Source organism: Fistularia commersonii, chromosome 6 (assembly GCF_037954325.1).
Source record: "Fistularia commersonii isolate RoL2024-O1a breed Wild chromosome 6, RoL_Fcom_v1.0, whole genome shotgun sequence".
NCBI lineage: Eukaryota > Metazoa > Chordata > Actinopteri > Syngnathiformes > Fistulariidae > Fistularia > Fistularia commersonii.
In genome coordinates, this window is record NC_141289.1 from 7629610 (window position 1) to 7654178 (window position 24569).

At 47.4% G+C, this 24569-nt stretch overlaps 2 protein-coding genes across 4 annotated transcripts in view; both read left to right on the forward strand.

Annotated features, from left to right (window-relative positions):
* Nucleotides 1–14828, forward strand: part of hecw2b (HECT, C2 and WW domain containing E3 ubiquitin protein ligase 2b) — a 37258-nt gene extending 22430 nt beyond the window's left edge. For 2 of the 3 annotated variants that reach the window (XM_086147918.1, XM_086147917.1), the window contains 23 exons: nt 544–1358; nt 1456–1594; nt 1873–2031; nt 3174–3275; nt 3698–3848; nt 4112–4215; nt 4287–4411; nt 5360–5545; nt 5655–5807; nt 6219–6321; nt 6403–6499; nt 6929–7012; nt 7166–7275; nt 7523–7643; nt 7725–7838; nt 8530–8682; nt 8760–8858; nt 8937–9066; nt 9323–9469; nt 10369–10483; nt 10958–11043; nt 11127–11239; nt 11338–14828. In XM_086147918.1, the coding sequence (XP_086004044.1) occupies nt 544–1358; nt 1456–1594; nt 1873–2031; nt 3174–3275; nt 3698–3848; nt 4112–4215; nt 4287–4411; nt 5360–5545; nt 5655–5807; nt 6219–6321; nt 6403–6499; nt 6929–7012; nt 7166–7275; nt 7523–7643; nt 7725–7838; nt 8530–8682; nt 8760–8858; nt 8937–9066; nt 9323–9469; nt 10369–10483; nt 10958–11043; nt 11127–11239; nt 11338–11449 (3518 nt within the window). In that variant the 3' untranslated portion in view covers nt 11450–14828. The remainder of the gene's footprint in view (nt 1–543; nt 1359–1455; nt 1595–1872; nt 2032–3173; nt 3276–3697; nt 3849–4111; nt 4216–4286; nt 4412–5359; nt 5546–5654; nt 5808–6218; nt 6322–6402; nt 6500–6928; nt 7013–7165; nt 7276–7522; nt 7644–7724; nt 7839–8529; nt 8683–8759; nt 8859–8936; nt 9067–9322; nt 9470–10368; nt 10484–10957; nt 11044–11126; nt 11240–11337) is intronic. The other variant, XM_086147919.1, reaches the window with a different exon arrangement.
* An 898-nt stretch (nt 14829–15726) lies between these two features.
* The window catches only part of LOC147233272 (dynein axonemal heavy chain 5-like), a 58142-nt gene continuing 49299 nt past the window's right edge, over nt 15727–24569 (forward strand). The window contains exons 1-17 of the mRNA XM_086148521.1: nt 15727–15792; nt 18219–18341; nt 18413–18488; nt 18574–18740; nt 19267–19485; nt 19570–19707; nt 19827–20003; nt 20095–20208; nt 20323–20430; nt 20513–20635; nt 20743–20958; nt 21676–21783; nt 21866–21951; nt 22073–22280; nt 23230–23343; nt 23425–23631; nt 23717–23797. Coding sequence (XP_086004647.1) covers nt 15727–15792; nt 18219–18341; nt 18413–18488; nt 18574–18740; nt 19267–19485; nt 19570–19707; nt 19827–20003; nt 20095–20208; nt 20323–20430; nt 20513–20635; nt 20743–20958; nt 21676–21783; nt 21866–21951; nt 22073–22280; nt 23230–23343; nt 23425–23631; nt 23717–23797 — 2331 coding nt within the window. The remainder of the gene's footprint in view (nt 15793–18218; nt 18342–18412; nt 18489–18573; nt 18741–19266; nt 19486–19569; nt 19708–19826; nt 20004–20094; nt 20209–20322; nt 20431–20512; nt 20636–20742; nt 20959–21675; nt 21784–21865; nt 21952–22072; nt 22281–23229; nt 23344–23424; nt 23632–23716; nt 23798–24569) is intronic.

Consider the following 24569-nt stretch of genomic DNA (forward strand, 5'->3'; position numbering starts at 1 on the left):
CTGGAATTGGAGCTGCCAGGCAAGAGGTCTCGAGGAAGACCAAAGAGAAGATTTATGGACATAGTGAGAGAGGATATGAAGGTAGTTGGTGTGAGAGAGGAGGATACAGAGAATAGGGTTAGATGGAGAAAGTTGACTCGCTGTGGCGACCCCTGAAGGGAAAAGCCGAAAGAAGTAGAAGAAGAAGAAATTAACAAGTGACTTTGAATGACTCAACTTCCAATGCCTCGTCCATTGGACCTTCCCGTCGCCCGCTGCGCCAAATCCCTGTAAATGTCTCCTGCCTTCCCACAGACGGTACTCTCTGACACAGTATCTCAGCAGCAACAACCTCTCCATTTCTTCATAGGCGTGTCCACAACATGCACACCTCGCTTGTGTTTTTCCATAATTTTCTCCAGGCTACCTAGTGGGTGGCGGCGTGTTTGACTGTCTTTACTTCACCCACAGCGGCGGTCACATCGGTGTTCTTCTCAAATCACAAAGCAAAAAATCCATAGAGCAAATTATCACTATCTTCGTCCGTCCCGTGTTCCTCCACAGCCTCTCCAGATACAATGGGAACCATCTTGGGCAGTGCGGTGAACGGCGACCCTGGGAGTCCCTCCGATGATGAAGACCTCCCACACCCCTCTTCATCTCGCGTCACCTGCGGAGCCTCCCCTACTGGCTCCGATGACGGCTCCCTCCTTGTCAACGGTGCATGTTACTACGGCGGGAACAGCGTGTGGTGCGAGCCAGGGCAAATAGGGGAGGAGGATCAGGCACCCCCTCCTCCGGGAGGTCACACCCACCGGCAGGTGTCACTCAATGACTACCTGGACGCCATCGAGGCCCCGAGGAGTGCCGGGGAGCGACCCCTGCCGGGGCCCTCGCCTAAGCTGCGCTCCAGCTTCCCGACGGACACGCGGCTCAACACGATGCTCCACATAGACTCGGACGAGGACGAGGAGACGGCGGGGCAGCACAGGGACCAATCACAGGAAGGGAAGACGCAGCCGGGACGACCTGCCTTCTCGGAGACAGCTTCCCCAACGGGGCCTCAGACCGGAGCTGCGATGGCGGAAGAGGCAGTCGAACCCGCGGCCGGAGATCAGGCGCAGGGACAACAAGCAGCTGGGACGAATGATGCTAGCGGAGAGTCGACGGGGGCTACAACGGAGCCCGGCTCTTCGGCTTCTTCTGAGGCGTCGGGGGCCAAGGCGCCCTCGGCAGCAACGCCGGAAGCAGCGGCTTCATGCCCGGCCCTGCAGTCGGTCGGGGAGTGTCTGTGCCAAGAGCAAGGCAGCAGGATGGAGGCCATCGTGGAAGTGGCCTGCGGTTCCTCGCTCAGCAGCGGCCCGCTCTCGCCTATCCAGGTATGCTGCAGCTGACCCTTCCGAACAATTATACCCGTCAATGTGATCGCTGAAGAGGTTTGAGAAACTCAGAAGGGAACCTCCTTCTGGTCTGCAGGAGGTGGAGACCAGGAAGGAAGTGGCTCCGAGGGCGGAGGAGGAGGGGGCCGATTCGTCCAGCAGCCAGGCGAATGGGACGGTGGCGGCAGGCACTTCTACCGGCAGCAGCATCGCCGACAGTGCTGCGTCGGAAGCCGGTAAGCATTATATCAGGCGTGTGTGTGTCTGTGTGTTAGCGTGTGTGTGTGAACAGACCACAAGGCTTCAATGAGAACGCATTATGTGGAGCTCCCAAGATTAGTTTAAAACTCCTTATCTTGTCCTCTCTCCGTACACCAACGTGAACTTAAACTCAGCTGTGGACCAGACCTCCCCGCGAGTTGCTTTCACTCTTTCATCAGAATTTTTTTTTTTTTTCCTAAAAGATGCCGTGTCATGTCTCTCGCTCTGTGTTCCCTCGCTCCATCACTCGCAGGGGCCGCCGGCGGGGAGGAGCAGGGGGAGCAGGAGGAAGAAGAGGAGGGAGGGGAGGTTTGGAGGAGGAGGAGGTCAGTGCAGGCCCCCGAAGGCCCGGCTCACAACCAGGAGGGATGCGGGACCAGGGATAGTTTAAGCGGGGCGGAGAGGGAGGCAGGTGAGACGCGTGAAACATAAGGGGTTAAAACTGCCAGAGAAGATATTAGTATCACCTTTTTATTATGATTGTTGTTGTTATGGGTCTGATTCCTGATGTGAGGGATGCAAGTGAAATTGAATGTTGGATTTATGTTGGTGGCGGAAAAGTAAAAAAAAAAAAAAAAAAAAGATGTAATCCACTGGATTAAATGTTCAGCCGCATATCGAATCCCCCCCACGCAAACACACACACACACACACCGAGGGTGCGGTATTAATCCCTCCGCCGAACAATTGTGAAATAAGGCTGAATGAGAAACAGTCAACTCTGCGTTGCCAAGTGTTTCTGGACCCGTCGACCTGCGGAGGCGCCGCTGCAGTCGTTTATTCACTGAAAAACAGGTTCACTCCTTATTCAGTGTTAAACAGGAGACAGTGTGATATTGCACTAAAGAATCACTTTACCTTTTCTCTGTCTTTTAAATGCATTGATTTCCTTTTCATTCATGAACTGTTTAAAACTGTTTCTTCTGCTTCACACCCCGTATTGACAAACAAGCATTCACTTATTGATTCACATAAACATAAGGTCGTAAAAGTATTCGCTCATTTATTCAAAGGTCATATAGGGACATACAAGCCTTAAGTCATTAATTCTCACATCATATAGACATATAGTCATTCGTTCTTATTCGCACATGTATAGAGGTATACAACCATTCATCGTTTCATTTACAATTCATAAATAGTTATGTAAACATTCACCCTGTCATTCGGATGGGGCAATCGGTGTTTGTAATGATCTGCTGTTAGCCTTCATTGATTCCCCTGCGAAAAAGAGCGGCGGCGCCCTGCGAAGGGCCACCGCCCAGGTCCGGCGATCGACGAATCGGGATTTATTAATAAAAGACGGGAGTGTTACTCAGGTCAAAGCTGACGGCACGCACAAAAAATCACATTAAAAGGGAAGTGGACGGTTTGTTTACAGTTTGAAATGAAAGCCCACAGGAAGGAGGAAAAGGAGCTGCGTGGCTGACAGAGAGCTTTGGCCAGCAGCTTGCTCCCTTTGCCGTTTAATCATCACCCATCATGATCGGATGTAGATATCTAATTGTGTGTGTGTGGGTCTGTGTGTGTGTTTGTGTGTGTGTGCCTGTTCAGGTGCTTCGGCTCAGGTCAACGGCCACCAGTCTGTTCGCTCCCTGCCATCTGTCCGCCATGACATCAGCCGCTACCAGAGAGTGGATGAGCCACTGCCACCTAGTAAGTGTGTGTGTGTGTGTGTGTGTGTGTGTTTGTGTGTGTCTTGGATAGTGGAAAATCAGTCTTTACTCCAGACTTTCCAACAAACACCCAAAGGTGTTCTTATTATCTGCTGACATTTTCATTCCTGCTGACACTGTGCTTTTGTGTCAAACAAACACACACACACACACACACACACACACACACACACACACACACACACACACACACACAAACACACACACACTTCCTCGGGTAGATGTTAATGTGGGTTGACATGTTTTGGATGTCCGTTCATCTGCACACACTTAATGTGACGCTTGTAAGTCTGATCTTCATTTAGTGTATGCAGTCAGTGACCTCAGTGTGTGTGTGTGTGTGTGTGTGTGTGTGTGTGTGTGTGTGTGTGTGTGTGTGTGTGTGTGTGTGTGTGTGGACAGACTGGGAGGCTCGCATCGACAGCCACGGTCGGATCTTCTACGTGGACCACGTGAACAGGACCACCACGTGGCAGCGGCCCACCGCCCCTCCTGCCCCACAGACCCTGCAGAGGTCCAATTCCATACAGCAGATGGAGCAGCTGAACCGCAGGTCAGAGGTCACACTGCGGGCACACACATGCACATAGCAACATGCACACACGCGCGTGCATGAGCATTCTGGTCACCAGACTGAATATTAAGAGCCAAGTTGAAGGTGAAGAAATATTCTTCCTTCCTCCTCCTCTGTAAGCTTTTTCCTGATTGGTTAATACAGTCTGCAAGGCAAAAAGCTCAACACTGATTGGCTAGACAAGGAAGGAAGTATTTTTAAAGAAACATTTGCTATGTTCCCTCGTGTTCGCCGCCCTGCAGGTATCAGAGCATCCGCAGGACAATAACTAATGACAGCCGGCCGGAGGAGGCGCCGGCCAACGAGCTGCCGGCAGACGAGACGGACACGCACCCGTCTTTTCCAGGTAATCCTCCGGCTGCAGTGCACGCCGCTCCGTGGCGTCCAGCCTCTCACGGCCTTTTGTCCTCACCGCAGAGCTGCGCCGGGACAACAGTGTGGCTCCGACGGGCTCCAGGTCTCGCCTCAGCCTCCTGCTTCAGTCCCCCAGCGCCAGGTTCCTCGCCAGCCCAGACTTCTTCACTGTGCTGCATTCCAACCCCGTACGGTCGCTCATGTTCCTCCTTCCTTCATTCCCTCCCTTCCTTCTATCAGCAGTGGCGCTTTGGTTGCAAAAAAAAGGCCGGATTTAGGGATTTCCTCCATTTGCTTTCTATTTTTAGATGTCGCTGTTTTAGATGGACCGTAATGCCTCGACTTACTGAGGTCAATTAGTTTCGTGACCAAGCTCGTCACTGAATTCGCTCGTATTTCAAATTAAATTTCCCTGGTTTTAATACATGTTTTTAAATAAGAAAACGTACTTCATGAATGACAAATAATGCATAAAAAAATGATACATTTGGTACTTTAGCGTGAAACTTAACTTGCTGGCTGAGCACTAAATGCCACAATATGTTGCTGAATGTAAGTTGATTACTTTGTAGCACTTTATAGCTTGACTTCATTTAGCGACAGTTTGAACGCCGATCATCTTTTTAAAATAATCAGACCGTCCCCGACTGGCTTTAAATTACTTCCGACAAAGTCCTGGTAAATGTCTCCTGCCTTCTCACAGATGGTGCTCTCAATCACGGTATCTCACCGACAACAACTTTACCATCCTTTAATGGATGAGTCCACAACACATGCACCTCGCTCTGGTTTGTCCATGATTTTCTCTGGTCCACCTAGCAGCGGGAGGTGTCTGCGACTTGTCTTTCACATTGGTGTGAAAAGCTCATCTTACTTCCTCCTAACTCGGATCTGGGCTCAAATCACAAAGCAAAATTTGCACAGAGTGACAGCTTGCGTCTTGGAAAATTCCAAAGTTGATGCACTTGCATTTCAAATTTCCAGTTTATTTTCAAAATAAATGATATTGTAAAATTTTCCCCCCACCTCCTTTGCAGCTATATGTTTGAAATGTTGAAATGTATAATCATTTCCGGTAGAGCTTCACCAACAGAACATACTCTCCGCCCTTCCTTTGCTCTTCCCTTGTCCCCCAGAGTGCCTACCGTATGTTCACCACCAACACGTGTCTGAAGCACATGATCAGCAAGGTTCGCCGTGACGCTCATCATTTCGAGCGCTACCAGCACAACCGGGACCTGGTGGCCTTCCTCAACATGTTCGCCAATAAGCAGCTGGAGCTGCCGCGAGGCTGGGAGATGAAGCACGACCACACGGGAAAGGTGGGCGCCGGCGTCGATGTTGCTCGGAGAGGCGGCAGACTGTGATGTTTGGGATTAGATCGCAGATTAGACAGATATGAATATCACAACGTCTTATTCGCACCCACAGCCTTTCTTTGTGGACCACAACTGCCGAGCCACGACCTTCATTGACCCCCGGCTGCCCCTGCAGAGCGCCCGGCCGCCGAGCGTTTTAGCTCACCGCCAACACCTGACCCGCCAGCGCAGCCACAGCGCTGGAGAGGTCAGCCCGCGGAGACTGGTAGGAACAGCGGCCATTCGGGCTCTTGTTTGAAACTGATGTTTTTTTAAGATGAAATAACAAAATTGTATGGCTCCAACCTCATAGCGAAATGATCCGTGGTTAGATTCCCGCAGGAGGCCTTTCTGTGTGGCGTCTCCATGTCCTCCCTGTGTCTACGTGGGGCTCCATAAGGCTTTCTGGCTTCAAAAACATGAAGGAGGTTTATTGGAGATCCTATATTGCCCAGACTTGTGAATGAGAGGGTGAATGGTTGTATGGCCCTGCAATCGACCAGTCTCTGGTTGGCCCTGCCTGTAGCCCAATGACAGCTAGGATAAGCTCCGGCGCTCAGAACTGACGGTGACTGAATCACATGTGACCTTGAACAACATAGGCAGAGCTGTATGAGAGAAAACGTCTGCCCTGCAGGTTGGGGAAGATTCTCGTCACGCCGGCCCTCCCATTTTGCCCCGGCCTTCCAGCACCTTCACCTCCGCCACCAGAGGGCAGTGCCAAGATATGGTGCCAGTTGGTCAGTAGGCATCCAGCCCCTTTTTAGATACTGGTCACCGAAAGTCCCATCAGTCCTAACCTTCAGACTTCTCCCTTCTAGCTTACAATGACAAGATTGTGGCATTTCTACGACAACCAAACATCTACGAGGTTTTGCAGGAGAGACAGCCAGACATCTGTCGAAACCATTCACTCAGGTACTGAGCAAAGAGATTTTTTTCTACTGCATTCATATATATGTGTGTGTGTGTGTGTGTGTGTGTGTGTGTATATATGTGTGTGTGTATATTTGTGTATGTTCATATATATATGATATATATATATATGTATATATATATGAACATATACAGGTATATATATATGTGTGTGTGTATATATATATATGTGCATATATGAGTGTTTGTGTATGTATATATATATATGAGCATATACAAATATACACATATTTATATATATATATATATATGTGTGTGTGTGTATATATATATATATATTTATATGAACATATACAAATATACACACACATATGTATATATATACACATATATACAAATATACACACACACACATATATATATATATCCATATTGCTGTCGTCATCAAATTCTATGTTGCCGTGACAACAGGGAGAAGGTGCAGCTGATCCGAACAGATGGAGTGTCGGGATTGGCCAGGCTGTCAGGAGACGCCGACCTCGTCATGCTGCTAAGGTGAGGTCTTGTCTCAGTCCTCAGTATTGTCTTTTATTCCTAGCCATTCCCATATTCAAAACAAACAACAAGGTATGTTTCAATTTCCATCTTCTCCACCTCCGGCACTACGCTGAGATCCTTGGGTTTAATCACGGCCTCTTTCCCCGGCAGTCTATTTGAAGATGAAATCATGTCCTACGTGCCTCCTCACGCCTTACTACACCCAAGTTACTGCCAGTCACCTCGGGGTTCCCCGGTCTCCTCCCCGCAGAATTCACCCGGTAAGACAAACACACACAGCTCGAGTTTCCAATTGCGGTGTTCCTTGAGAAGACCAAACAAAGCACGGTTTTAAACCATCCGATCTCCAACTGGCTGACCCGATAGGACATGGCCGAAAACGAGCATGCAATGACTTGGATTACATGGAAGCTGGAATTGATACTTCACATACACATTATGATCAGGATATAACTTGTAGTTTTTCTTGTAAGCACCCTTCTGCACTTCTGCCCCTTGTACCTGCAGGTACTCAGAGAGCTAATGCCAGAGCTCCTGCACCCTACAAGAGAGATTTCGAGGCCAAATTGCGCAACTTCTACCGAAAGCTGGAGACCAAAGGCTACGGCCAAGGACCAGGGAAGCTAAAGTACGCAGATTCAGAGAAGGGCCATTGAATTTCGAACCTGTTGCTGTTTTCTTTCTACTCACCCGTGGATGTTTTTCTCAGGTTGATCATCCGACGGGACCACCTGCTAGAAGATGCCTTCAATCAGATCATGTGCTACTCCCGCAAAGACCTGCAGCGTAGCAAGCTCTATGTCAGCTTTGTCGGCGAAGAGGGGTGAGCGTGTCGGCACCAATCGGGATATAAAATGTTCCCATGGCTTCTTTCTGCAAATAAAGAAATTGTCCCCTATACTTTCTTTTTAGAAACATACAAATTTCTATGTTGTTGACACCCTGTGTTATTTTAAGAGATTGCCGCTATGGGATTGGTTTCAGGGTCTTCCAGTTCTCCTGCTCTGAAAACAGTTGTAAACACGGGCGCAGGAAATTCACGTCTAATTATCCCTCTGCTGTACCCCATAATTCTTGACACTGCGGTTAAACCACAAGTCGACCAAGATGGCCTCCCTTCTCTGGGGACGCTTTGACTCATCCTTGCATCCTTGACCAACGGCTGACTAAGATTAGGATGTAGAACGCTGTTAAATGTGCTAACAGTTGCTTGTGAGGTTTGGATTTTAACAGACTGGCTCATGGTGATTAGTCCACACTGTTAGCATATTAATTGTTTCACATTTCAGTTGTCAGTAATTGGTTTGTTGCATTAGCATACTAACTGTCTCCAGTTGGTTTGAAGGGAAGCTCCTCCGAGGGAGGCTAATAGTCAATAGTGTTAGCATGCTGTTGCTGATTTTTTTGGAGGTTTAGCGCATTACTGTTTCTAACTAGCTCCATTTACTACATTTACTCTGCTGAGCCAAGATGATTGATGCTGGAAGTAATGAAGTGAAATCCACATGTTGCAGGTTGGACTACAGTGGACCCTCAAGAGAGTTCTTCTTCCTGGTCTCCCGGGAACTTTTCAACCCCTATTATGGTCTGTTTGAGTACTCTGCCAATGACACCTACACAGTCCAGATCAGCCCGATGTCTGCCTTTGTAGATAATCATCACGAGTGGTGAGATGAACTGAACACACACACAAACACATATAATGCACACAACTTTAACTGACATTGGTCTTTCTGCATCGCAGGTTTCGGTTTAGCGGCCGAATCTTGGGTTTAGCTCTCATCCATCAGTACCTGCTGGACGCCTTCTTCACCAGGCCCTTCTATAAGGGCCTGCTGCGCATGTACGTACGCAAGACTGAAGACTTGTGCAAATCTCGAAATGCGCGTTCAAACCTCAAAAACCCTTTCCGTCCTTATAGCTCGTGCGACCTCAGCGACCTGGAGTACCTGGACGAGGAGTTCCATCAGTCCCTCCAGTGGATGAAAGACAATGACATAGAGGACATGCTGGACCTCACCTTCACTGTTAATGAAGAGGTCTTCGGACAGGTCACTATGTGTGTGTGTGTGTGTGTGTGTGTGTGTGTGTGTGTGTGTGTGTGTGTGTGTGTGTGTGTGTGTGTGTGTGGACCCCGACCCCTACCAATATATAATGGGTAGGGAACCCATGCTAGACATTGCTTTTAATGAGAGTTTCCAATGAAACCCAATGCCTTGGCTTTAAAAGGGCTAAGAGACAAACGATCAATAGCTTAGATTCACTCCTGCTTTGTGTGTGTGTGTGTGCGTGTGTGTGTTTGCGCAGATAACTGAGAGGGAGCTGAAGCCCGGTGGAGCCAACATCCCCGTCTCGGAGAAGAACAAGAAGGAGTACATTGAGCGGATGGTGAAGTGGAGGATCGAGAGAGGGGTGGTGCAGCAGACCGAGAGCCTGGTCAGAGGCTTCTACGAGGTGCGATGCTGCTTTGTATTCAGAAGGAGGAGGTTCACGTGTCCAAATTTGAGTTTGCACAGATAAAATATATGAGGGTGGTGCAGCAGATGTGCTTCCACCTTACAGCAAGAAGGCCCCTGGTTGGATTTCCACAGGGGGGCCTCTCTGGATGGACTCTCCATGTTCTCCTCCTGCCTGCAGGGGTTCTTCTGGGTTCTCTGGTTCCTCCCAGAGTCCAAATACATGCAGGAGGTTCCTGTGTCTATATGACTTGAGAATGAGAGAGTAAATAGTGTCATGTCTCTTAATGAGAGGGCAAATGTTGTATGTCTATAGACTGCCTGAATAATTGAGTGAATGATCAAATATTTATATGATGTTTGAATGAGTGTGAATGGCTGTTTATCTATAATTGAAGTCTATGTGACATTGTATGTCTCTCTGATGTTAATGAGAGGATGAATGGTGGTTTGTCTCTATTCGCCCTCTCATATAGAGGGTGAATGTAGTGTGTCGATAGCATGTCTGAATGAGGGCGTATCTATACAATAATGAATGAGAGGGTGAATGGTTAGTGTGTCTTAATGACTTTGCATGACAGAGTGAATATTTGTACGTGGCGCCATGATCGAGCCAGGGGAATCCCCGCCTCTTGTCCAATATCTGCAGGGATAGGCTGCAGCACCACTGCAAGTGCAGGATAAGCGCTATAGATAATGAATGAGTGAATGCAATATGCATGGAATCAGACATCCCGCGCGGATGATAATTACGTTTTGATCCTCAAAGAGAGGAATGAATGTATTGGCTAAAACGTCATGCAGTGAAATTATTGATTTATATTCATGCACGCGTTTTGAACATCCTTAAAAGTGTTTACAGCTGACGTGTGTGTTTGTGTGTGGGTTTACACGCAGGTGGTTGACGCGAGGCTGGTGTCAGTGTTCGATGCCAGAGAGCTGGAGCTTGTGATTGCGGGGACGGCGGAGATCGACCTGTCAGACTGGAGGAACAACACGGAGTACAGAGGAGGTAGGGGCTTGAGAGGGGTTTTAAACTGTTTTTAAACCCGTTTAAACTGTTTTAAACGGGTCAGAGGACAGAAACAGAGGCAGGTTGTGATGAATGAATGAATGAATGACATGGTTTCTCTCTGATTCCGGCACTTTCCCGTTCTCAACGGGTTAGGAGGCGATACAGAAGGTAAACATCATCCGTACGTCCTGTTCTGTTATTGGACCGTGTTGGTTTCTTTGGGATTTAGCTCGAGCTAATTTCCATCCGTCTGTCCATGGATTTATAAACCCTATATAGGGTATGGAATCAAGGAATAAAAATACACATTCCAAAAAAATTGATACAATACGCAAAGTACACATCGAAGGGGGCGGTTGGAGACGGGTGCCAACGCTTGATGACGTTAGCAGTGCTCCTCAGAAGGTCCCGCACTTTAGCATCCCTGACAGTCCCTGGGGTCACATGACCGCTTCTCCTTCCCTTGTTCAGGCTACCATGACAACCACATTGTCATCCGATGGTTCTGGGCGGCGGTGGAAAGGTTCAACAATGAGCAGCGCCTCCGGCTCCTGCAGGTACGTCCACGTGACGGCTGACGAATCACGCATCTTCTGTCAGGGGCCTTTTTTTTAATTCACTCTCCTGGTCGTTGCTCCAGTTTGTGACGGGGACATCCAGCATTCCCTACGAGGGCTTCGCTTCTCTTCGAGGCAGCAACGGACCCCGCCGGTTCTGCGTTGAGAAGTGGGGGAAGGTCACCTCTCTGCCCAGGTGAGCAAAAGGAACCCACCAGAGGCAAATCAGAGGCCGTTTCTCCGTAAATTCACCCATCATCTCACAACGTCTTTTTTTTTTTTTTCGCCTCTCAGAGCTCACACATGCTTCAACCGGCTGGACCTGCCCCCATACCCGTCCTTCTCGGTGCTGTACGAGAAGATGCTAACAGCCGTGGAGGAAACCAGTACTTTCGGTCTGGAGTGAGCTCCGCGTTGACTTCTGCCCACCTCTGTTTTGTATCAGAGGCTGGTTGGACTTTCAAGAACCAGGAAGCTGCACTTGTGACTCAATTGATGTCCTGTCTTGTCACTCACTTCTTTTCACCTGCACGCATTTCGCACAACTTAGTAATTCACCTGTGCAACGTGACACGAAAGACCCCCTACGCAAACACACACTGCCTTCTGGAACCGGGACCACGCCCATCCGACCGGACCCACCGGGGTCAGAAGGTGTTGGACTACAATGCTGGTGTTCAGGGGGGACAAGAAGCATCCACTGCCTTTGGTGCAGAAACAAAGTGGATTCTGCCTTTTTCTTCCTCTTTGTTTTTTTTTTTTCTAATCTCCATTCTTGGAGGAGTGTAGTTCTCATCCAGAAGACGCTCCAGGTGGCCTGTGGTCGTACCTGCACCCGCGTGGACAATGCATCTCTCAAAGCCTTTGATGGAAACTCTGTGTAACTTTTGCTAAAGTCTGTGGGATGTTTTCTTTCCCTCCCCTTTGCTGATTTTGTGAGTCCGAATACAGCTTTGGTATTGTTGCTATACATATTTTAATCTACGAGGAAAAAAAGAAAACAAAAAAGTTTTTTTTCTAATGGCGTGACGGTGATGTGATTCGAATGTGACTTCCTGGCATGCAGGAAGGTGTTTTCTATCCGATCCGGGTGAACTGGCCTAAAGGAAAAGTTCGAAACGTGAATAATTCACTTCCATCTGACATGTGACCGCGGCCGTTCACCGGGAGGTTTGATTTGGATTCAATTAGTTCAGTGTTTGATTTGAAATGAATCAAACGATTCAGTGATTGATTTGAGCCTGTCTCCAATCGATTGAGTGTTTGATTCAAATAACAGGCTCCAATTGATTCGGTGTTCGATTTGAACCTGGATCCAACTGAGTCAGTGTTTGCTTTGACATTGTGGGTCTAATCGATTCAGTGTTTGATTCGAAAACCTGAAACCAAACAGTTCAGTGTTGGATTTGAACCTGAATCCAATCGTTTCAGTGTTTCATTTAAAAAAAAAAATCCAAACGATTCTGTGTTTGATTTGAAAAACTGGCTCCAATTGATTCAGTGTTTGATTTGAAACGATTCACTCACTTTGGTTGTCGTTTTAAAAATATGGCATCCAATTGATTCAGTGGTTGGTGTTAGCCTGGATCCAATGGACTCAGTGCTTCATTTGAAAAATTGCATCCAAGCGATTCAGAGTTTGATTCGAACCCGCATCCAATGGATTCATAGATGTCGGAATGACGCTGCGCTTCCAAACTGTATGAAGCGAGCCAGTTGTCCACCCACCAGTGGCAGATTAGAAACTTTTGCAGGCCAGTGTGCAGGTAAATCGCACACAGTCTCCTCCTTCCTCCTCCAGGTCCATCTCCTCAACTCCTTCTCTGCAAACAAAAGCTGATTTTATGAATATTTCCCCAAAGTTTATGACAAATAACCCTCAAGCAGTGAGAAATAGTTGCAGCTACGTTAAAAAGAAGGAACAGCCAACGAATACAACAGATTGTTGATAAACATTCATATGCATCAACCTCTGCCACCTTCCTTTTTCAGGGTAGGACCAAAATAATCTTCTGATTCTCACTGACCCCAAACCTTCTTTGCAGTCTCATTCAGGTTATCATCTCGTCTCCCTGGGTAGTAATGACTCAGTGAGCAAACAAATGACTCATGGATGCGATTCTACTTTGTCTGAGCGTCCTGATATTCACCCTGCTTTAAACCCTCTCTAAACCATTGCAGCTGAAGCCCCCTTTTGTTGACATCTATACGCGTCGGTCATTTGTCAAAAAAATCACAGCCGAAAGGATAAATCCCTGTACTTGAAATTGAGTTTTCTACTTTGGGGGTTGCAAAAAAGTTAATAATTTATGACATATATATATATATATATATATATATATATATACACCCTTTGATTGGTGTCTTGGTCAGATTGAGCTGCACCATGATAGCTGATGGTTCAGGATGTGTTCAGAACCCTCATCCAGAGCTGTCTCTAAAAGCAAATTGGACCGTAACCGTAGTGATGACACGTCACACATTTGTAGTTTTTTAATTGTGACAGGGACTTTTGGGTTGTGGAGCATTTTGGGGGAGCCGACTCCACTTTGGCTCCTGACATCTTGTCCTGGAAGCAGTGGCGGTAGATCACCGGTTGCTGTGGTTTTTAAAGTAGAAGTGAATATCGACGTTGTCGCACACTTTCTTTGTTTGTTAGCCGTTCCTAGTTTCATACATATAGATAGTTTTCCATCAGGAAAGTCATGGCCCCCAATGTTGTACTTTTGACCTATAAAATATAGCTAGTCGGCTAATTGGCAACCTGTGCCCAATCTTCATTAGCCTCCTCAACACACTCACGAGCATCAGAAAAAAGGTTACGCCCCCCCCCCAATCTGCTAGTCTCATCTTTCTATCGGATGTCTTCTGGGCATGCCCGCTGTTACTGATGGGAACCAGTATTTGTCTCGTTTCTGTTATCTTTTAAGTAGAAATTGCTGAAATGGTTTAAATTACAAACTTGAATTTCTCTTGTGAAAGAAACGCATAGAGCTGACGTCGGGTCTCCACACGTCCCTCCACTGAGAAGTTAATCCGACGGCGTCTGTCCACACAACTTCGTTGCCGCTGTGCTTGAAAGTCCCCCGGCTGGAATCGACTCTCGTGAAAACCCACTACGACACAAACGCAGAACAATTTCAGAACAAATCCAGACCATAGTGAGGTATAAAAAACAAGCTATTGGAGACCAGAAATTTCCCAGATGCATGAATGAGAAAGCAAATGGTTTGTTTCCATATGGTGTGTTCATGACAGCGTGCATGGTTGTCTGTCTCTATATGTGGCCCTGTGATCGATTTGGTCCCGTCTATCCAATGCTATCACCGGGATATGATAGCTGGAATAGGCTCCAGCCCCCTTCCAACCCCGACTGCAGAAAATGCAGTGTAGATGATGAATGAATATATGAAAATATGCTAACGGGTCTCTATAGCAACCAAATCATGACAGTGACATGCGCCGGTGTGTCTGTCTTTCCAGTTTACACTTCAGATAGAAATGTCCCCATCACGTGCAGAGGGTGTGCAATGCCTCTCTTTCACTGAATGCAACGCCCTCCATCCCCCAATCCCTCCTCCACCTGTCTGTCGGACCAGAACGTACCAAAGTTTCCGGCCGCAAGTGGCTGCCTTGCCCCTCATGGTCCAAACACACACACACACACACACACACACACGCACACACACACACATATACACATACACTCTCTCTGTACAGTCACTTTGAAATATGAATGTTTGCAGCACTCCTCTCCTAAAATAAACTCTCATCTCTCTATGCAAGCTCTTTTTTCTTCCCCTTCATTTCCACTTTGTAACTGAACCCCAGTAGGATAATAAATGGGATTTATCAGTCTTGTGCTTCTTTGTTTCTTCTGTCACACACACACACACACACACACACACACACACACACACACACACACACACAGTCTTGCTACCGAATGCTAAGGACTTTCAGTCAATCTGTATATTTCATGATTGTCTCTATTCCTTATTCATCAGTGGCATATCTGGGCTCTGCAGCTCTGCAGATGTTGCCGTGGCGATGAAGAGGCGAGGAGCTCCCTCAGGTCAGGAGTCAGCACATCATTTGCATCCTAATGACAGGGGGGGTGGGTCAATTGTGTGCCAAAGTGTCCTTGAGCAAGGCACCAACTTTACCGCCTTCACTGTGTGTGTGTGAATGGGTGAATGGGTGAATGGGTGAATGTGCGTGAAACACTTAAACTGTAAGGTGACTTCCCATCTCTATTTCTCCCTCTCTCCGCCCTGCCTCATTTTTAAGGCTTGAATGTTCCCTCAGACAACAGTCAAGCCCGGTTGCCGTGACGGCACTTGTGTCCTTGTATTGTTTTTTATCAAAAGTTGAATAAATGACCCAGTGATTGTGATGGCGTTCGGTGTTAAAGCAATCAAATCTGGGGCTGGTCGTGTTTTCCCAAGTGACTTCTCTTGTTGACATGGCACCGCACCAGGGATGTGACATCACAGCTTCCCCTTTTTCCAGCCCGCCTAAGTGACATCACAGCTTCCCGCGTCGCTGTGATGCTCCTTTTTTTTTCTTTTCTTTTTCTTTTTTTTTTTTTTAAATGCTCACTGCCCGGTGTTTAAGGCCATATCCCTCAGAAACCAGGACAGACCGCGTGCGTGAAACCACACAACCCTGACCCCGAGGGCCATGGCGTCCAAGACCAGGCTCGCCAAGGTCCAGTATAGGAACAAACCCGTCCTGCCCTCGGCTCCGGTAAGACCCACGCTTCAACTAGTGTGTGTGTTTGTGAGTGTGTGTGTATGTCTAACAGGCACTGATAATAATAATAATAATAATAATGAGACATTTTAATTTGGCCACCATATTTGATATTCAAGGACACCGTACAGTGTTTACATATACACAAAATACAGATTTAAAAGACAGGATAAAAATAAACATAATAAAAGTGTTTCAATATAAATGATAAAGTGACAGAGCAGGTGGTGTCAGATGGCTGCTTTAAACAGATGTATTTTGAGTTGTTACTTCTGGGAATTTTTTTGAACAAGAAAAGATGATATATGATTCATAGTATTTCATAAAATATTACATATTCTATATTCAAATAATATACTAAATATATTAAAAATGTATTGAAGAAATACTGCTCCGATTCCAGCGCTGTGGCAGACTTCCTGTTTGGCTTCAGAAGTTAGATTATGGATGTTCTATCTGTCTGTCTGTCTGTCTGTCTGTCTGTCTGTCTGTCTGTCTGTCTGTCTGTCTGTCTGTCTGATCACGTTATGAAAAAAAGCATCTTCTTTCTTTTTTCACCATCATAAATTCCAATTCATATTTTAATTCATTTTTGTGACTTCATGGTGAAAGTAACCAACGCTCAAACGTGTATTTACTGTCAAACATACATTGCAGCCTCCTGAATTCAGCCAAATCGAGGTGGAATCCCAAGTCCAATTAAGTTTACGGGACATAATGTATCGTCCGAATAAATGGGTATCTTATCGCGATAAAAGACGAGATCAGAACCCCCCCACTCCCCTGACGTCACCCCACCCTCTCTGTGACACTCCCCCTCCCCTCCCCTTTCTTTCCTCCCGTCGGTTGTCACGCACGCGCACATGCACGCATCACCATGGCAACTCATCATGGCGCCTGACTGTGGATTGATTCCCTTGTTTTGAAGCCGCTGGTTCCTGGGCTTCCTGCAAGGAGAATTATTCATAAATATGTTTATATAGATAATAATTTATGGATAACTATGTAAATATTTATTTACATAGCCTTTTTTATTCATTCTCCCGTGGTTCAGCAGGAAGGGTGCACTGCGGGGCTTAGTCCACTAGATGGCAGCATAATCGCGTTAATTCATTTTTCATATCTTTAAAAGGGAACGGTTTATTAAATTAGATAGATCTGCTGCCTTTTCAGGACCTGGAAGGCAAATGTGGCACTCCCTGGCTTATTAATTCACTGGATTTATAATCTTCTCTATAATACTTATTATAATCTGCATTCTTTACCTTCCGGATCCTGCAGACTTTCATCCCATAAAGCCGATTAAACTTCATACTTGCTATCACTCCTTTTTTTTTTACCTTTTTGACCTCAGTTTCAGTCTGATCCCCCTGCAAGCGATATAGTATGTGCAAACACATACCATAATAGTCAGGGTGTAGCCAGAAGGTCCCTGGTTGGATTCCCACAGCCGTCCATTCTGTGTGGAGTCTCTTTGTTCTCCCCGTGTGTGTGTGGGGTTCCTCCGAGTTCTCCGGGTTCCTCCCACAGCCCAAACACATGCAGGATCATCGGAGAGCCTACATCAGGGGGGTCAAACTCTAATACACAGTGGGCCAAAATTCAAAACTGGGACAAAGTCGCGGGCCAACAGATATAACAATGAAACCAAACAAGTTTTGCTTAAAAGCTAAATATGGAACAAGCATAGCTCAATACTATACATTACATTACATTTTAGTCCTTTGGCAGACGCTTTTATCCAAAGCGACTTCCAAAAAGTGCAATTCAGTCACCAAAGATCCGAAGTGCCAGTAGACGGAAGTCAGAAGTGACCACTCTACCAAATAGCCATCTCAAAACCATACAATATATAACTTAATATTGCACACATGCAAAATCCTGTTTTCTGCCTAAGTAGCAGGGTACAATTATTAGCATAAGGTCGCTATGACTACTGTCAACAGAGGAGAGTGGGTTTATGGGTCCTGTTGTGATTTTCATGCCAAAACACCAGCAGAAAATTCTGAGATTTGTAGAACTAGCGGTACATGCACTGTAGACTGTGCTGGCAGGCCAGCTCTAATAGTCTTTTGGTATGGCTTTGCGGGCCAAATATAATTACAGTGCGGGACAAGTTTGGCCCGCGGGCCAGAGTTTGACACCTATGCCGTACATTGTCCAGATGAATGAATGAGTGAATTATTGTATATCTAAATGTAGCCCTGTGATCAACTGGCGACCAATTGAGCCTGGATGAACGCAGATGGGCTCCAGCACCCCAATGACCTTGAAACCACAGGACTGGTGGCATAGATAACAAATGAATGAATGCCCCTGAGTTTAAAGAGTCAGAAGTCCATGGGTCTGAGCGAGAGGTGTGTTGGAAATGAAAATGTCCTAATGGTTGAATGGTGACGTTGGTTGTCTTCAATCCAAAGGCGCAGAGAGAAGCTCGGCGCGGCCAGCGAGATGGACGACGGGACTACCTGATCAGCATCGCCGCCTCGTGCCTCGGCCTGGAGAAGGTGGAGGTGGAGGATTCGATCACGGAGGGGAATCAGGTACTTTGGTGTTCACGCGAACATCTCGGCTCCGTCAGAGCAGCTCAACTAAGGGCTTCTGTTCTTCTCAGACAAGCCGCATGGACCAGTTCTTTGTGGCCGATGGGCTACCGCACCTCATGTTCTACTACCAGGAGCCCGAGCGCGGTAGGCGATTACATTAACACCTCGATGGCTCGCAATGAAACTGTAGGAAAATGCGTGAAGCACAGGGTGACTTGGACTGTTGCAGCCCCGGTGGAGGAAGGAGAGGAGGACTCCCAGCCCGCTCAGAAAACCGGCCCGCAGAAGAAGAAAGTCTTCGTGACAGACGGCAAGGACTTGGCCTTGAAAGGGGTGTGCGTCTTCTTCACCAGGGCCAACACCTCCAAGGCCATCACCCCTGAAAACATCCACAGAGTGAGTGGGTGCGATATGTGATTACCTCGTGACCTTCAGGAGGAGAACATCATTAAACCCTGAGGAGAATCGATCATCTCCAGGTTATCTGGTCCGGTCAGACCTCAGTCGAACGCTCCATCATGTGCACCGTCCCTTTGTTCGGGTGATAGATGCCATGCTTCTGCCGTGCAAGTACGTGTGCAAGCATACGTGTATGTGTCCGTGTGTGTCCATAACTGCTTCAAGGGTAGATTTTCCACTCAAAAGAAGCAGGAGTTGAGATGAGTGAGATAGTGAATGGTTTTATGTCTCTATAGATGAGTGAAGGGACGATTGCATGTCTCTATGATGTATGAAAGGGAAAGTAAATTGTTGTATGTCTCAATGTGACATGAATGAGCCCTGTGATGGAACTCGGGGCTGAACTCCACCTCTCGACCAATGACTGGGATCGGCTCCAGCAACCCCTCGACCCTGAGTGCAGGGTAACTGCTACGAATGAATGAATGCGTGTTAAGAGCCCGACAATGTTGTCTGCTTCCAGGATGTGAACTTCAACATGTTGGACACGAAAGAGGTGGGCCTGTTAAAGAGTGTGGAGCAGCTCTTCTCGGAGATCTTCATCCCGACGTTCAGGGAGATGAACCGCGGCTGGGGGGAGATGGACAGTCCCCAGGCGCAGGCCGCCAAACAGGACTTCATATCCTCCCTCGAAAACTTTGTGTCCATTTTGACCGGCGCTCAGGAGAGCCTGCAGGAAAAGGTAAAGCCAATAAGACAATGATTATAACCCATCCAGGAATCAGCCGGCAGATGCTGCAGCTGAGGTGAACCGCCTTGCATTTAGGTCACTTTGAAAGAGTGCGATACATTTGACCTGCGAGGGCTGAGGGGCCCGTCGGACTACAAGGCAGCATCCAAGAACCCCGTGACCACCGAAAAGATCGAGGCCTGCATGAAGATCTGGATCAAGCAGATCGAACAGGTACGGTGCCAAACTGCTCCGGTGTTCAGACTCCTTGCTAAAAATCTCAAGAGAAGAGCAGGGAGTTTCCATGTTGTGGAACCAATCAGGTGGAGGTAACCTGTACTTCTACCCCGAAGGTTCTGGCTGAAAGCGACCAGCTGAGGAAAGAGGCCGACGACCTCGGCCCGCGGGCCGAGCTGGACCACTGGAAGAAACGAATGTCCCGCTTCATGTACCTCCAAGACCAGTTGCAGGGCTCGGACGTGAAGGCGGTACTCGCTGTGCTCCTGATGGCCAAGTCTAAAATCACAAGGGTTAGAAATGACTCATGCCGAACGCACAATCAATTACAGCTATATCGCCGTTATAGATGAGTAGAGTAGACTTTCTGTTTGTTTCTTCTAGTCGTGGAGGGAACTGGACATCAGGATCACCGATGCCGTCTCCGAGGCCAAAGACAACGTGAAGAACCTTTATTCCCTGGAGCAGTTCTGTGACCCTCTTTACAACAGCGACCCCGTAACTCCTCGTTCCTTTGTCTTCCCTCTTCTTTAACATCCCCGATGACTTCCATCTTCTTGCCGCCTGACATAAGCTAGTTGCACCAAAATGCATGTTTGTGACTCAAACCAGGTGTCCATGGTGGAGGCCATCCCGGGTCTGATCAACGCCATTAAACTCATCCACAGTAACTCTCACTACTACAACACTTCTGAGAAGATTACGTCGCTCTTCGTCAAGGTGGGGGCGGTCGTCCGTCTCGTAAACATTTTAAAGTGCAAACCAGCTCGCGAATTTGAACAGTCAACCCTTTGTCCCGCAGGTCACCAACCAGATGATCACGGCCTGCAAGGCCTACATCAGTAACAATGGCTCCAATTCGATATGGGACCAGCCCCAACAAGTCGTGGCCGAAAAGATCAGAGCAGCCATCCACTTAAACCAGGTGCGGAGTACTACCTGTACTGCATAAATGTACCGCGTTGTGTACTAGCTGTCTCCACAAGGAGTCAGTCAACGCACTCCTTAAGTGACGCTCTACCCCCAACTCAGGAGTACCAGCAGCACTTCCACAAGACCAAGGAAGCCCTGGAGCAGACTCCCAGCGAAAGACAGTTTGACTTCAGCGAGATGTACATTTTCGGGAAGTTCGACACGTTCCAACGACGGCTCAATAAAATTCTGGAGATGTTCAGCACCATTTCCACCTACTCCGCCCTTCAGGAGTCCAAGATTGAAGGGGTGGAAACTCTGGCTACCGGCTTCGAGGTGAGTATCCCTTCGGACAGCGTTTGCCAGTCCTGGAAAATCTGGAAAAAGCGCCATTCATATCCCAGGCGATGACAAAGTGTAGAAAACCGGTGGAATAAAGGAATAAAGGCTCTACCATTCTGGAAAATATTACCGTAATTTCCTAATTTCCGGACTATTGAGCGCACCTCAATATCAGCCGCACCGGCTAGCCGATCGCTATCTTGGTCTTCCTCCTGCGCACTAAAACCGTCAAAGTCGTCTTCTTCAGTGTCACAGTTGAACGGACTCAGAATTTCCCGGTCATTTCATCGGTCCGATGTGACAAGGATAAATGTTTTGGCGGCGTGAAGCTCGTTAACCCCCCCCCCCCCCCCCAAAAAAAAAGTCCATATATTAGCCGCATCGTTGTTTCCGTGAAAAAAGTTGCGGCTTATTGACTTATTGGACTATTGAGCGCACCTCAATATAAGCCGCACCAGCTAGCTGATCGCTATATTGGTCTTCCTCCTGCGCACTAAAACCGTCAAAGTCGTCTTCTTCGGGGTTGGAGTTGAACGGACTCAGAATTTCCCAGACATTTCATCGGTCCGATGTGACGAGGATATTTTAGCAGTGTAAAGCTCATCCCCCACCCAAAAAAGTCAATTTTTTTGGCCGCATCGTTGTTTACGTGAAAAAAGTCGCGGCTTATCGTCCGGAAATTACGGTATCTTCTGATACGATTGTGCGCAGGCTATTGTCCTCAACATCAAGAAAAAACACTACAGCTTCCTGGACCAGAGAAGAACTGACTTCGACGTGGACTACGAGGAGTTCTGCAAAAGTACTGCCGAGCTCCACGTGAGTGAGACGCCGCTTCACCGCTCAGCTCCCCGCCGTTAGTAGGACAGCCTCTTCTAAGTATGCCCTTACCTCCATGCAGGCCAAACTGAAGAGCTTCATGGACAGCACCCTTGAAAAAATTAAGAGCACAGAACAAGTTCTGACTGTCCTGCAGAAGTTTGAAAGGTAATCCTATATTTAGCACGTTTCACCGAGTCTTTGAGAAAGCAGATGTCAATCCAATTCTTCGATCATCACTTTTTCATCCTTAAAATCTCCAACCTCGTCTTTTTTTTTTCCAAACCAGTCTGGAAATCCCCGAGCTCGGCATCGATGAGAAGTACCAGGAGATTCTCCAGGACTACAGTCGGGACATTGAGATGGTTTCCTCTATCTACACCAAGCAGAAGCTGGAACCTCCCATCGGTCGAAATCTGCCCCCCGTTTCGGGCCGGATCATCTGGGCTCGGCATCTGTACAACAGAATCCAGTGTCCCATGGACTTTTTCCGGCAGGTAAGGCTTTTGTATTAAGGATAAATCCACAATCAATGATATGGAATTCTGTAATAATCAGATTAGATAGTGATTGTCAGTATTGGCTCAGAAGTACTGGAGAGGTTGAACCAGGGGACGGCACCAAATATTGGCCAGATTTTCATGTAATATTAATGCTGGCTCACGTTTTTGCAATTTAATGAAGCTAAATATTGGACATCAACATTGGATATGTATATATCATAAATGGTATGGATATAACAAAGCAAAAAATATTGGTTATCTATCAGTTCAAGGATTACCGTAATTTCCGGACGATAAGCCGCGACTTTTTTCACATAAACAACAATGCGGCAAATATATGGACTTTTTTGGGTGGGGGACGCTAACGAGCTTCACGCCGCTAGAACGTTTATCCTCGTCACATCGGACCAATGAAACGACTGCGAAATTCTGAGTCCGTTCAACTCTGACACCGAAGAAGACGACTTTGACGACTAGCTATCGGCTAGCCGGTGCGGCTTATATTGAGGTGCACTCAATAATCCGGAAATGACGGTATTTCAGATAAGATGACATTATGATTGAAGAGGACCTTCTTTTGATATAAAATGAATTAAAAACTGAAATAAAAGACAGTAAGAAGGTATCTGGTGTGAGACCAACCGGGGGGCCTTTCTGTTTGGAGTCTCCATATTCTCCCCGTGTCTGCGTGGGGTTCCTCCGGGTTCTCCGGGTTCCTCCCACAGTCCAAATACATGCTGGAGGTTCATTGGACACCCTAAATTGAGAGGGTGAACGGTTATTTGTCTCTATACGTGACTCTGAGATCGACCGGTCCAGGGTGAACCACGCCTCTCGTCCAATGCCAGCTGGGACAGACTCAGGACCCCCTCGACGCTGAGTGCAGGATAAGTGGTATGGATAATACATTTAAAATCTGCGCTTTGTCTCCTCCATCCATCAGCGCCACGGCGCTCTCTCCACTCCGGAGGGCAAGAGAATCACCAAGAACTACACCAAGGTCGCCAGAGTCCTGCTGGAGTTTGTGAAGCTCTATCACGAAAGCTGGATGGCGACGGTAAACTCGAATTTATATTTCATTCCTCTCCCGTTCACCTTCCAAAAAGCCTCGATGATGGTGTCTTACCCTCTCGCCCAGGTGGAGGACGCCAGGGCGGGCCTCCATGCCCCTCTGCTGGTGGGCTCCCCTGACACGGGCGAGCTGTTCGTCAACTTCGACCCCCAGATCCTGACCCAGATCAGAGAGGCCAACTGCATGCTCAGGCTCAATTTGAAGATCCCGGAGTTTGCCGTGCTTCTGCAGCAGAAGCAGAACACCCTCAAGAAGAACCATGACAAGCTGCAGGTTGGGTTTACTTTGGGGAACATGTTGACGGAGCAGAGCGGATAGTGGGAATGAACAAACCCCTTCTTGGTTACTTCCCTTCCAGTTCATGTTGAGTGAGAACGCCAGGGTGCGCGCCCAAATCCAGAGTGCCCTTCAGCAGCTGGCCCAGCCACACATCAACAAGGTAAGAGCATCATTGATAGTCGTGTTTCCGAGGCGATTCAACTAGCATACATGACCTCCTTGATATCCTGCCCATTTTATTAATTAATCAGAAGGATTAGGCCAATATTTCAAGGACACGAATCACATTTTATATTTGCGTGCGTAACGATCGCGAGGGCTCAGGTGAGGAAAAGGTACATTGTGATTTATAGGGATGCAGGCATTTTAATTTAGTTGCATGTTGGAGGGGTTATTGAGTTCTAATTATCCTGTTCCGAGCACAGATCGGCGTAAACAACCCATAATTCCCTTTCCTCCCTGCCTTTTATTTACACTATACAACCTCAGGTATGCACACAGATTACGAGTCAGATGGTGAGATGTTTGCACGGGTGTGCTGAAGGTCTGAGACTTGGCTCCATATCACGTGTAAACTAAAGTGTGGACATATTAATGGAAACATGATAAATAAAAAAAATGCAATAAGCTTCATTTTGTGCAGAGCGGAAGGAGGAGACGATGCTAATCGTTGGTTGAAGCGCATGCATTGCTTTTTAGTTGGCCGTAAAGTAAACATGACAATATAAGCGCTCAGAGGGGGCGTGGAACCGGCTCGTTGCCGTGCACGGATCGCCTGTGCCGTTGTTATGAAGACTTGCTATCTACTCTTGTATTTATCTTGTGTTTTGGTTGGTTGGTAGCAACTAGGACTTTCCCCGTGGTGGGCATCATGTGGCATCTGATTGACCAGTTGAGGGGGAACTGCACATCTCGCCCAGTGACAGCAGGGA